The following is a 14,281-nucleotide window of genomic DNA, read 5'->3' as shown; positions in this document are numbered from 1 at the left end:
GAGCTAGTTAGTTCTAGTATTACAAGGTACGATGAAGAAACATGTAAGATCAGACTCAATTCTAACACAAACCTGTTTGGATGCTCTGTGAACATACTTGGACTAGCAAGACAAAGAAAGCTTTATTGTACCTGAAAGAGTATCACTTTTAACATTACAAGAAGCTTTGAGGAGGAAGACTAACATGCCTGGTGAACATAAAGCTATCTGTCGCAGTAGCAGCATAGACAATAGAGAGCAGTATAGAGATGGAGACGCTGACATTAGCTTAAACCCTGATATAGTACCAGGCTGGCTTCCACAGTGGGAAAATACTGTGGATGTGCTTTGATTGTTGTTTTTTTTTCTTTTATGTGTTAAAACACCTGTTAAAGCAGATGAACACACCAACACAGTTTAATTGACTCCTTACACTTTTGCTCTTGTGTTTTTAATTATGGGAACATTATAACAAACAGACCTTTCTGTACCCAGTATCTCTCCAGTGTACCTCTCCCTAATATATGTGTACACCATAGCGGTGTACATCCATATGTACACGGCTTAGTGCAGAGAAATCCAAAGGCAAATCATTTTAAAAATAAAAATAAACTATCTCAACTATAAGCCAACATGGATGAGAGGTCCTGAAAGTGCTTAGAAAAGTGGAGATTTTAACATCTGCAATTCCACGACAATGGGGGCAAACTCCATCTGCTGAAGAAGATGGTGTGATACAATCAAAAGCTCCAGAACAGCTGCTAAATTGACCTCATGGTGGAACTGCTTTTGTCAGCGTTTTTGTTTTTCAGCAGCTGTAGGTACAGTATGTTGATTTGGCACCTTGTGAACTTGTTCTAACTCTTGCCCAAATTCTAATACCACACAAACAGCACACAGCCAGCAGATCCAGTTTTTAGGCTACTTAGGATTTTTATGGCACCATAAATATTACAAAAACATAACAATTTGCAATTTGCCTAACATTTAAATGATCAGCCTTTGTTCCTTGTCTACTTCTAGGCCATAGAGCCCTTCATCATTAATAGATAACTTCCATGCGTCTATGCTAAGGCCTTCTGTTTAGCTGGATAATGATTTTGTAGCTACTGTATACCTTCTGTCGGTGGTAAATCCTCAGTAGGTCTGCCAACCCATCCTCAAGCATTCTTTCCTTTGGCCTCTCTTGCAATGTCGCCTCAAGGATATTATTAAATAGGATTTGTGGTTTGACATATAAAGTGGAGGCTGCACAGGATTTTTTCTCTGTAGTGTGTTGATCTCCCTCAGCTGCCAGAAAAAGATTTATACAGAGCTGTATCCTCTACTTTTTTCTTATTGAACCATTTGACCACTCTGCATGAGCCCATCGACTGCCATGCTGTCCTGCAAACCCTCCTTGCTGTTCTGTGCACTGTAGGACATCTTTTATGTCTGCTTTTGTAGAGGAAACATGGAGGTCTGTCTGTATTTAGACACTGGATGGCTCATAATTCTATCTTCACACTAAGGAAGCATGAGGAGGCATTAAGCTCTTCTTATAATAATCAGCAATGCTGAGTGTGTGTGTGTGAGTGAGAGACACATGCTTTTGAGCATTGTGTGTGTATGCTTTCCTTAAATGAAGTGGCTCTCAACCAGTTCAACACATATCCTAATATGCACACCCTTGTGTGATTGCAGTAAAGTCATCTAATTTAGCTCTCTACTTTTTCAGAAGAGTATAACTGGAAATTCACATGAGAGCACTGTGCAAGCAAAACTTTTAAAGGACACCCGAAGAGTTAATCAGACTCATAAACACTTGATTTAAACTCTTGAATATACTTCTTCCTGTGTGGTGTCCTTAGTTCATGGCCTCTATCATGCATTTCTTGGTCAGAACATTATTTACCACTTACAATAATTTTAGAAGAACTCCAGGTTGCTCGTATGACTTTGACTGATCAGCACCAATACTAATCAATTTTTTTTTTATCTAAAACCATGAACCCACTTGAGTAATTAGAGCACTGATTTAGATAAGCACATTAATTTGCTGTGAATCATATCAATCAAACTTTAGAATTACTACTTGTGATACTACTTTGTGTGCATATTTAATGACCTCTGTGCTAAGATAAACCAGCTATAAGGTGACTCTGGTGTTTATGACTTTTATAACCTCTAGAACATTTTTCTTCTCCTCAACAACAGATCAGTTACCAGAGTATTGAGTCATCTGATCCAGGCATCAATGTCCCAGGACCTAGAAGAACTGTTTCCAAGCTGAAGAATGAGACCTACCACATGTTCTCCAACCTCCACCCTGGAACTACTTATTTAATCTCCGTCCGAGCCCGTACAGTCAAGGGCTTTGGTCAGACTGCCCTTACTGAAATCACCACTAACATCTCAGGTATTTGCTATCACTGACTGATTCTACAGTTTTCTGCATGAACACGCGTGGCTGTGTGAAAGCTGCTGTTGAACCATAAAATAAGAATTGAACCAGGCATCCTCTGCATGTGAAAGCTGCTCTCTGTGCCGTCACTGCCTATCACCGATGTAGCATGCAGGTACAACTCTAGACTTCACCCACTGCGTGATATAATTAGGATCCAGGTTTTCTCTCTTTTGACCTCAGTACATCTTTCTTCCATTGCAAAGGCAAAACTACTTCTCCCAGAGTGTAATAGCTATTTTCCATTGCCTCTCCAAACTGAAGACACACTGTCATTTCACAGACCTCAAGACATAAATTAACTTGTAGGAAGCAGAGGTCCACAGAGGGGATACTGCTTTGTGTTATGTATAAAGAAAAACGCTGTTCATCCTTGGGACCAGAGTGTCACTTCTGAGAGTCTAACAGTGTATTAATGGTGATAGAAATCCAGCCTTGGTGTTTCTATTTCCTTTTAATGATGCATTTGTGCTTGTTAACGGATATGATTACACCTCTTACAGCACACAGCACAGCCTCTCCCATCCTGTTTCGCTCACACATTTACTCTCTTTCGCTCATTTTGCCTGTATCTCTTTACAGAGGGGCCCAGTTTGTTTAATTATAGATTGAGTGCACAATCACTGCTTACTGGCTGTATGTCAGACAGAACTCGGGCACAAAGCCAGACCGCAGATAGAGTCCAAAAGTCTTTGCAGATCATCCTCAACCCCCTCCACTGGCCCACGGTGCAGAACATTCACTTACACTGAACATCTCTCAAATCGGCACTGACAGATAGCAAACACTGAACACCTTCAACAGCCACTGTTGTCAGCATCTTCAAGCAATACCCACCACAGAGTATCCAGCTACACACACACACACCTACACACACACGCACACACACACGCACACATGCAGGCACGCACGCACACACACACACACACACATGCATTCAGATGCATGTGCTGCCGTGGCTGATACACAATCATCCTTCAAACAAACTCCACCTGGCAGCTGGCATCAAACCCTCTTTTAGTTTACAAAACTGCAACAGACCTTTAATGGCAAATACACATTCAGTTTTCCATAATGCCTCACCTTAATTGATGTCAGATCTCTGTCTGCTGTGGTATTAGCAAACCACTTTTTAATATGATAATCATCGATTCCTCATGAATAGTTTGCTCTCCTTTCCCTCACTAATTGAAGAGAAGTGTGCTGCCACATCTCCAGGGAGGAGCATGACTTAAGCCAAATCCTTTTAAATGAGAAACTCATTCATTTAGCCTCACTCCCATGACTTTTAATTGGACTTGTATCCAAGACAACTAAAGAGAGAGAGATTCAAACAGTGTACTGAACATGAGGATATGAGTACTGGGTGTATTAGCACTGTGTGGAGAAAGGGGTGGCTAACATTAAACGATCAGTTTCATGAAATGTTGAGGGGCTAGTCATATATACATGGAAAGAGAAAGAGGAAGACACTGTGTTTAAACTGAATTAAGGTGGCCTACATGAGCACTGGGTGAGGCAGTGTGTGTGTATTTGTGTGTGTGCGCCTTGGTTATTTTTGACATGTAAACTCAACTCTCTGTGCGTGTACACTTGTCCTCAGCCCCCACATTTGATTATGGAGACATGCCATCCCCCCTGAGTGAGACAGAGAGCACTATTACTGTACTACTACGCCCCGCTCAAGGGAGAGGAGCACCTGTCAGGTGAGGAAATCATCTCACATCTACATATCAGGTCTGGTTTTAACCAAAAGTTGCTTATTAAAAGTGCACATCTGCCTTTTTTCCAGTACATACCAGGTGGTGATTGAGGAAGAGACTGGGAAGAAAGTGAAAAGGGAGCTGGGACTCCAGGACTGTTTCCCACTGCCTATGTCCCATGGTGAGGCACAGGCCCGGGGAACACCACACTACTACACAGCCGAGCTGCCACCCAGCAGCCTGCCAGAGGCCAGCCCCTTCACCGTGGGCGACAATCACACATACAATGGCTACTGGAACAGTCCTTTGGACCCGCGCAAAAGCTATCTTGTCTACTTCCAGGCTATGAGCAACTTCAGAGGGGTGAGTGATAGCAAACTCGCACAAGTGGAACAGCAGACCTAGCAATACTTCATCATGGTGCTGTAGGCATTAGTTTTCAAAGTAAATGTGAACCAGTGATAAGTGTTAATGAATATCTGTATGTGCTAATGCTATGGTTGACACTGTAGGATAGTTGGCATTGTCTGGACTCACAACCCTTGAAACAGTATTTATGCTGTGAAGGGTTGTTGGATGAAAACATTTATAGCTGGCAGTGTCACTACTTGGAAAGTATGTATGTTTATATCCCACTGCTTTGATTATTTTCAAACAAAGCATGTATGAAACAGGGAATTACGTGCATGCATTACTTACAGCTAAAAAGCTGGAATTAGCTGGAATTACTCAGAGTCAACAGTGCACTTCACTTCTCTTCATTCATCCTTTGTTTTCTATCCTTTTTCCTATTCTGTCTTATTCCTTTCTGATGTCCTTAATTCAAATGTCCTTTCATCATTGTCCTTATTTACTCCTCTCTTTCTTTATGCACCCAATCAATTAAGTATCTTTGAAAATAGCCAGTAAGTGTAGCTCAAGTTAGCATAAAAGGTGTATCATTTTTTCCCCCGTAGATTTTGGTTTTAGATGCTGTTTGTTGAGAAGTAGTACAGATTGTTGTGTTTCAATCCACTCTGTTGCTCTTGAGCACACAAAGCCCTCCAGTCTCTAGTCATACTCAGAGGACACCACATTACCTTTCCAAATTCCATTACAGGAAGAGCTGCTACCTGGGTGAGGCAATTACTTAACGATAATTGGGCACAGGTGCAGATGATCAGCGGTAGAAAGCTGCTGCTTTAATATTCACACACTGTGGCGATGTAGCTGAGAAATGTTACTGTAGGTAATGCAGCCCTCAGCTGGGAATAATGCACTCAAACTGGGTCACTGGACTGATTGGAGTCCTGTCAGTAGCTGGTGTCTCTGTGATCACGTCACCTTGTTTTTTTTTTGTCTGACGTCCGTGTATTATAAAGTCCCACGAACAGGGCTGGGTGGCTCACCCTTACCAGTGGCATCTTTTTCCGACCCAGTGGAGAAACACACGGAGGGAGTGCAGTGTGAGCACTTCACACAACTAGGCTACTAAGCATGGGATTAGATAGGGGAGGCCTGGCTTTACCGGCGGATGGGATTAGGTTTTGTTATGTCTGGCAGGGGGCCAGCATCCATGACCCACAATGAGTGGAGCACAGTGCCAAATCACACAGCCAACACTGTCCTAGTCTTTCAAATGCTGCTGCTGTCGCCTGAAAATACTTACAGTAGCAGTCACTGTCAAAATGGGTACAATTCATCTTGAAAGAACATCATTGTGCAAGGAAGGCAGCAACTTAACTTAGTTTCATGTTAGCACAAGATGTTTTAGAAAAAAAACAAACCTTAATCCTGCACACATATAATTATAGACTCGACTATATTTCAAACATCAGAATTTTGTCACTGCAAGTGTATTTGCTCATGGTGTCGGATAATAAGGGCAGCTAGCTGTCAGGCATCCAACCAATCAACAGCAGGGCACAGAGGACGTGTCACAGGAGGGTCAGGACAACGTGAACTGACACATAAAAACTGTAGCAAAAAAAAGGAGTGCTAATTGCATGAAGTAAGATGAAATTTTAAAAAGGCACGTGATGGCAGCAGTCACAGCACTAACAGACCAACAAATAATACGTTATGATACTGATGCTCTCTTTTGCCTTTGAATGGTATTATTAACATTGCAGAGTTAATATCATACACTTTACAGTCTTTAACAGTGGCCATATCCAAGTGTAGAGTCTATTGCAACCACAAAACAGATGTTTGGCTTATGTAGCCTGTATGGATAGCAATGTTTCACCAACAGCTAAATGTGTTTTGCAATTGTGTTGTGCAATTTTGTAATTCCCTTTGTATTTTGTCTTCCTGCTTATCCTCCATGCACAATTATGCATTTCAGGGCTTTTACATTTTTACACTTGGCTCACTTCGTCACAAAAATGCAGGCCAACAAAAGAGGGAAGTTTAGCATTTTAAATTAGATTTCGGATTGTATTGTGGGATATTTTTATTGTAGTTTTTGGATTGTATACAGAAAAGGAAAACATTATTACCTGATGCCCAATGAAAAAAAAAACTGTACCAAAAGGCTAGCTGGCAGGGAAAGCAGTTCTGAAACTCACATATTTCTCGGATAAAACAATTGCTGATAAGGCTTTCTGCATATGGAAGTAGTGATAAAGACAACAGGTAGTTGCAGACTTTTTTATAATCTCTTTTAACGTTTGCATGTCAGGCAATCATTTAATGTATTTGCACTTTGAATGCCTTATTAATATGTAAACTAAATTGTTGGCTTGCTTATTTTATCATTATTTCTATGGTTCATCAAATCAGGGTTGATGTCGTCTGTTTATGTTTGTCTTGAATATCTTTGTGGAGAGGAACATTGCACCTAATCCTCTCCAACAGTGGCAGCAGTGGTTGAACAGTATATGAGACCATAATATTTTGCAGTTACCAACGTTAATTATCTAGAGAGTAGCTGTCAAGCCTCTGTAATTGCTTTGATTGATCCATCTAAATAGGTACTTGAAAAACTGTGGATGCAGATATAGCTTTGTAGGCCACCACAGCAACATTGTCATTTATATACACTCTACATATGTATCTCCCAACTTCAAACGCGCACACAATAGAAAACCTTGAATATGGGCCGTGGAGCCCTGTGTTGCATGTTGGCATTTGTGTTTTATATTTAGAGCTGCCAGGAGCCACCAGCCCCTCCAGCATGACTGGCACAGCACGGCCAGACGTGTGATATGTGTCCCACAACCCAGAGCTTGCCAATTAACTCTTGTGCTGAGCCGACATACAGTGATTCTAATGTGTATATTACAGCATGAGCTTCTATCAATCACACAAGCATGTTTTAAAAAATATTTACTGTAAATAGATGTAAATGTACTGTGTCTTAATTTGCCAAATATTGTAATGATTGAATGTATGCCATTTCTATAAACACAGAGGAATTCAGATCAATCTGCTTTTTTGATGATTTCCTATAAATGACTCAGTGCTGCAGAAGCTCAATGTCACCAGTCAGCATTTATTTTGATGGAGTAGACAGGAACTGGTAATACACTTAAACTTACTTAATGTAGATGAATAAGTTGTTAAATTATTATTAATTAAGAATGAGTAAATACAGTAGAGGACCAGGAGATATTTTATTTTAAATCACCAATACAAATCAAGTCATACAAATTGTGATATTTTTCCTGATAGAGACTTTAGGTGCACGTTGTCAACCACATTCAGAACAAATTAAGCCAAAAAATGCAAAAACAGTTTCAGAACACAGAATGGTATAAATTTAGATGAAAAAGAAACATATTCAACATGGATTCTATACCGAGCTTGAAAAAGAAGTGACAGGAGAGATAGGCCTGTTTCAGACTCACGCTGAACTGAGAGACTGCATAAAGGCCCAGTATAAGATAAATACGTTTTTTTTGTACAGTAAAATATGCAAAGATATTCCACTAGAGCCCTAGAATGTAAATATATAGACATGGAGTGTATGATATGTCCTCTTTAATGTTCATTCTGTACTAACTGTAGAAAGAAATGATGGTCTGAGGCCACATTCTGAGCAAAAATTTTATATAAACACAACTTTCTGGTTTTCAAGGGAAACTCCATTACAGTTCATTGTTTCATCTCACCTGACCACTTGATTCAAGTGGTAATGATACTCTAGACAGATACAATAATACACCTTGATTGTCTTAATGCTGGTATATACCAGTAAGCCATCACATAGATGAAGAGAAGAAAATAAGTCTGAAATACCATTTTCAAATAAAATCTGTCATTGAATGTTTGTCCTTCTTTTCTGGAAATGACAGTCTGTCTGACAGAAAACATATTTGTCTACAGCTCATGTCTGTATTTTCAGATCAACCCATCAGGTTAAGAACTTGTTTAAGAGTCTGTCAGCTTGAAATGGATTTTCAATTTAAAAAAAGCAATTTAACAGGAGTTTGAAGAGAGCGCTTTTTGCTCATTTCCGAATGGGCAAATTTGCATAATTGTCCCATAATGCCTGAATTACCATCTGTAAATCTTAATTTGATAATGCATCTCCTCCAAGAGGTGGCAGGAAGGAATTGGATTAGAGTCTTGGATCTCATTAGTGTTGTTTGACAAAGGTCCTTTTCATAACACTGAGATGTCATCAGCTGAAATTTGAATAAAATTAATTCCCTTTCATAGTGGTGCACTGGTCTGAAACCCTCCTCTTAATTATGCTCTCCCCCTTTCAACTCTTTTCTCCTTCAGCAAGAATTTCTAATCTCTTTCTCAAACACTTCACCACAGCTCTCAGATTTGAGATATTTTGTAGTTTAATGTCGTCAATAGGACTCTTAATTCAGGTAATTTGTCTTTTTACCCAGAATCATTTTTCCTGTAGTTTATCCCTTGCACAAACTAAATTATGCTTTTTAGTAGAGTAGTAGAGCCCACTCACATTTAGTCATTTAAATCTTTAATTATTGGGAGGAAAGATAGAGAGCAGTGCAGACGAGACAGCACTCCAGGTTCCAGATATGGTGCAGAGGTATGTCATGTTTATTCCGTTTCTGGGGAGTAAACATAATATTTTAATAGTCATTCACAATGTTTTTTTTTAATCTGCGGTGGACGTATTGTCAACATGATATACTGTTTATTTCTATTACAGCTCAGTATTTTCATGTTCTCTTTTCTTTTTTATTACATCTCTCTTATGCAAAATGCAAAGCAACACCCTCCCTCTGATGTCCGTGTTGTCTTTCTCTTTCAGGAATCCAGAATAAACTGTATCCGCATCGCTCGCAAAGGTAATTTAACATTAATATTTCTCCTCCTACAAGCATGACCTTAAATTAATTGTAGATCATAGCATCTAAGAGCTTTGCAATATTGTCTATTTTCTCACTGTTAGATGAAAACATTTAGAATGTAATTTCAACTGTGCTGCACTGTTATTCACCTCCTCCTCAAGCACAACGGTGGGGATCTGGACAAATTTTCTCTGACAGTCCTGGTTGTTTAGCAGTGGGCCTCAGAGAAAAGGGCAACAAGCAGGGAGGGATTAGGTCAGGCTTTCATCCTGTTTTTTGGGGGCAAGACTCTGGGACACACTATATCAAAAGCAGTCTCTTTGTTCTCATCAGCAGCCCACTACATGGCTACATCTAAAGGGCTCTGACCTCAGCGTGGTCCAGAAGGGTCCTCCAGATCAAAACTTCCAGATGGAGCTACCTTGGCCTATCAGTATGAGAAAACCCAGCCCCCCCACTCCACTCTCTCATCCCTTCTGTACCTCAGCTTTTGGATTCAAAGGGACATGAAAAGGGCAGGGAAATTGACTCAAAGCCCTGATGGCAGGAGAGGCCCTCTACCACAGTACACTATCAGATCATGGTGAATAAAAGTCATGTATTTATAGCTATCATAGCACCGTAACAGTATGCAGAGCCTTGCAAGTAAATTGACTTGGCGGGATTTTTTTTTTTTCCGTGAAGGCCTTTTATGTGAGTGAAAAAGAAAAGAGATGAGGCTCTCCTCAAGCATAAAGCCAAAAGTCAAAGCCAGCCATTTCAGCTCAGTGTCTCACTCCATCTGCCCCAAAAAACACCCGGTTGGGCATTGATTAATTATGCTTTCCCACAGCAGAAAGAGAGAAGTGAAAGAAAGAAATGCACAGTGGAGCTATAAAAAAAATACAATCTGAATATGATATGTGTAAAAAAAAACAGTGAGAAAAGATAAGACAAAAGAAAGAGGAGGGAAAAAACTTCACAATGGAAAGTAAGGGTTTGTAAAATTGCGAACGAAATTACATCATCTACAAGCAAGGTGATGTAAAAAGCCAATGAAAGGTAAATTGATAAGAAGAGGTAATTTCCAATTTCAAGGTGTGACAGGTCAGAGGGTTTTTTGCTGTTTGTGATCTCCATGATCCCTCTACCATTAACATAGCTTCTGCATCATCGGGTCCTAAGCCGTTATTATCAAGCAGCTCATCACAAGCAAAGTGGAGGCAAATGATTCTGGCTTGGATAACAAAGCTGGAGATTACATTTCAACTCCCAGGTGACAGTTTAATTAAGGATCCTCTGGCAGGCTCAACACAACAATAGACTTCCATTTCTTCTCTAAGTGCCAATTTCCACCATCGGGCAGCTGGCAGGTGCATGGATTCATGTGGAAATCTATTTCATGCTCATGTTTGGCTTAATAGAAATTTTGGGGCTAAATGTGGCAAAACCGCCTTATCTGTCCAAAATGTCAGAAAACTGAAATTGATTTTTCTCTTCATCTATATTTTAGGCAGTATAAAGTATTGCGTGTTTCACTTGTACATGTAATTTGAAATGAAGTCACAGCATAAAATAAACAGCAGCTTCTGAATTTGTGGCAAACGTGTATTTGGATGTAAGTGTATGCCTGTGTGAATAGAAACTATCCAAAAAAAGAAAAAAAAACAACTTTGATTCACAGTCTGATAAAGCCCTCTGCTAACACAACTGCATAAAAAAGTAGACTTGTCAGATGTCGTCTATACAGTGAAAAGCAAAAACAGAAATGTCACTTTTTTGTAACAACATGTTACATGGGGTTAGCAGCTTAAAAGGCTGTCGTGAGCAGTTTGAGAAAGAGCATTTTCTTTCTAATATCACCCATCATTGATTAAAAAAATCCCAGCAAACAGTAAACCGATATTGTCCTACTTTCAGCTTTATTTGGGATGAGGGTTATAAAGCACCCGTAAAGTGCCCACGGCTGCAGATAGTTGGGCTAAAACATGGCTCTGTTTTCATTTTCCCTGCCCCAGATCTGATTCCTCCCCAGCAGGCTGCAAGATAAGCTCTATCCCCAGGCCAGCTCTGACTTTCTACTGCTCTCGAGATGAGGTTGTACTGTTCCAATAAGTTCAGAAGGGCTAGTTTCAGGGCTGTCAAGGCCTGGAGGACAGGCTGACACACACAGGAAAAAACTAGATCAGTGGGCCCCTAGAACAAGGAAAAGAAAGATCCACTTATCAGTAACATTTACATAAGTATGAAGCTTTGTGCCAGAGAAATGAATAACCTGCTATTATGATAACAGCCTTTCCAGTGGCTCATAGACACCAGGGCACCTTGAGATTATACTGCAGGGTTGTGTGGATGACTTGTGAGTCAAAAATATATAATATCTAATTCAGTATTGTAAGGGCCAAAGTTTGATGCATGTTTCATATCATAAAATGTGCAATTAAAATATGAAACGTTTACCATTAACCATTGTAGTGTCTTAGATTAAAGAACAATATGTTGCAGGCCTCATTTGTATGTAGCATATGAATGTGACTCCTACACAAGCATAGTTGCAACTGTTTCAAAAAAGTTTTCCTCTACATATACTGTATTTGTAACAGAATCCTTATTTTCCTCCTGTGTAAACGCCAGTATACATCTTGAGAAGTCTAAATGGCTGGTTCAAAAACTCTCTGACAATCAAACTTGTATTCTGCTTACAAGACAATCATTTTGTTTGTCAAGATCAAGTTGTTATTATGTACTACTGGTGACTGCAGGTTTGTTGGGCTGGCAATGTGGGCAGTCACTGTCTCTGCTTTATTCGTGTGTCTCTTTCATTTTTGCCAGCTATGTGAAAATACCTCTTGAAAATACCGATGCTATAGAAACGTAGCTTTGGCGCTAAGACCATTATGATTCAGCGCATCCCCTCTCAGCTGTCAGGATAAGTGTGAATATCTGTATTGTCATGTGAAAAGTTGTGAGAAAAGACAGTTTGTGTGTATGAACGAACTGTTATTCAAAGCTGTGGATTTTCTATTTACCCATCTTTATATTCAGTTTTTCACATGCTTTGCTTTAAACTTTCCCTTGAATAATTTCTCCAGTAATTTCATCATCCTCTTATGCACTGCACTACTTTTTTTAACATGCATCTATTTTCCTGCTTCTAGCGGCCTGCAAAGATCACCGCAAGGCTTTGGAGGTATCCCAACACTCAGAGGAGATGGGGCTGATTCTCGGGGTGTGTGCTGGAGGTCTGGTAGTCCTCATCCTCCTGCTGGGTGCCATCATCATCATCATTAAGAAAGGGTAAATGGCCGCTGATAACAAACATGCCTCATTATGCCCGATCGCACCACATCTCCCTCATTGTTTTTCTTTCATGTTTTGTTTTGGAACAGTTCAGTAATTTCTTTTTTCATACTTGCTGAACTTTCTAAAAGGTCAAACTTGTTTGGGGAAGACGCTGGACTAACAGCCAGTGCTGCATTGTTTTCATTCCCTTATGGTGCACAAGAGGGACCAAACAACTCTCATCTGCGGAGCCTATCTAGGTGTGAAGTATTTAATTAAAGGCGGATGCAATTCAATTAGCCACTTAATTACGCAACCATGCAGAGGCCTGACCCTTAAATGAGATGGTAATTGGGTGGGAAAAGGTGTGCTTTTAGAGATTATTAGCCAGTGATCCCACAGGTCTTCAGTAGATCATCTACATGTCTGGCTCTGAATTTACTTTAGCTGCAGATGTAGCTCTGCCTGAGTCTCCAATAATACTTAAAGAAAATGTATTGACATCTAAAGAACCTGCCATGCCGCAAGGGAAGTTTCTCAGAGCTCCAGCAATCATTATTAAATGGCTGACATAGCGTACTGGGTAATATTGAATAGTGTTGATTTTGAAAATCACCACCACTCTGCACATTAGTCCGTGTTCCTCTACTAAGCCACCATGAAGTTCGCTCCAAGAGAATTGATTGTTAAATTTGCTGTGACAGGAAGCCACGTAGTTTAGTCCTTGAAGTATAACACTGAGACATATTCGACTGAAGGAAACACACATCTTCTGCCTGGCTGTGGTTTTGTCTGTCAGCACCTGCTTGGTACACCCACTTGTGTCATGTGGCCGCCTGCACAACCAAGGTCATGAGAGGACGGTTCACATTTTCACTGTAATCAATGCATTCTGCCCTCAGCTGACATTGCTTTCATATTACATCTCTTCTTTCTCTTGATTTTTTTTCTTCTTCTCCTGCACTCTTGCCAGAAGGGACTACTACTCTTACTATCCGTAAGTGACTCCACCTCTTTTCTTTTCCATCATTTTGTGATCCATCATATACATGCTTGTGCTCTGGCTGAAAGTCATAAGTTATCAGCTTTTTTCTCATTGTTTCGCTCTATTTTTTTTATCTCTTTTCTATTTGCTGTATCTCAATTGTATTGCTTAACATCAAATTTTCTTTTTTTCCCCTTTTCTCTGTCTCGTCTGTCTATCTTTCCTGCATCACATTCTTTTTCTCCCTCTTCTTCTTTATCCATTAATAGGAAACCAGTGAACATGAATAAAACACCCATCACCTACCGCCAGGAGAAGAGCCATATGGGTTCCATGGAGCGCAGTTTTACAGACCAGAGCACCCTACAAGAGGATGAAAGAATGGCCCTTTCCTTCATGGATGCGCACACCTGCGGCACACGCAGTAAGAAAAATGCACTCAAACATACAGTGCAGTACAGTTTACCACAACTGCACATTGCAATTTCAAGCTTGACATTCATCATCCCTCACTTTGTAATCTTGTTGACCGCCATTCGTTCACTCCATAAATGTCTGAAATCTTCTGAAATATAGTTATCATCTTGTGTGAAAAATATTCTTCAGTGCAACTTGCCCTCCACTATTCACCGCCTGCAGGTGTTAAGCAAGGAGT

General features: G+C 40.2%; 1 protein-coding gene across 1 annotated transcript in view; it reads left to right on the top strand.

Moving 5' to 3' along the window:
• The window catches only part of ptprub (protein tyrosine phosphatase receptor type Ub), a 164,114-nt gene that overhangs the window by 119,470 nt on the left and 30,363 nt on the right, over nt 1-14,281 (top strand). Inside the window, exons 10-15 of the mRNA XM_062423421.1 lie at nt 2,176-2,377; nt 4,026-4,128; nt 4,215-4,488; nt 9,341-9,377; nt 12,518-12,656; nt 13,896-14,050. Of these exons, the coding sequence (XP_062279405.1) occupies nt 2,176-2,377; nt 4,026-4,128; nt 4,215-4,488; nt 9,341-9,377; nt 12,518-12,656; nt 13,896-14,050 (910 nt within the window). The remainder of the gene's footprint in view (nt 1-2,175; nt 2,378-4,025; nt 4,129-4,214; nt 4,489-9,340; nt 9,378-12,517; nt 12,657-13,895; nt 14,051-14,281) is intronic.

The sequence above is a fragment of the Scomber scombrus genome, chromosome 7 (genome assembly GCF_963691925.1).
Source record: "Scomber scombrus chromosome 7, fScoSco1.1, whole genome shotgun sequence".
Taxonomy (NCBI): Eukaryota; Metazoa; Chordata; class Actinopteri; order Scombriformes; family Scombridae; genus Scomber; species Scomber scombrus.
This window is presented reverse-complemented; position numbering and strand designations above follow the sequence as displayed.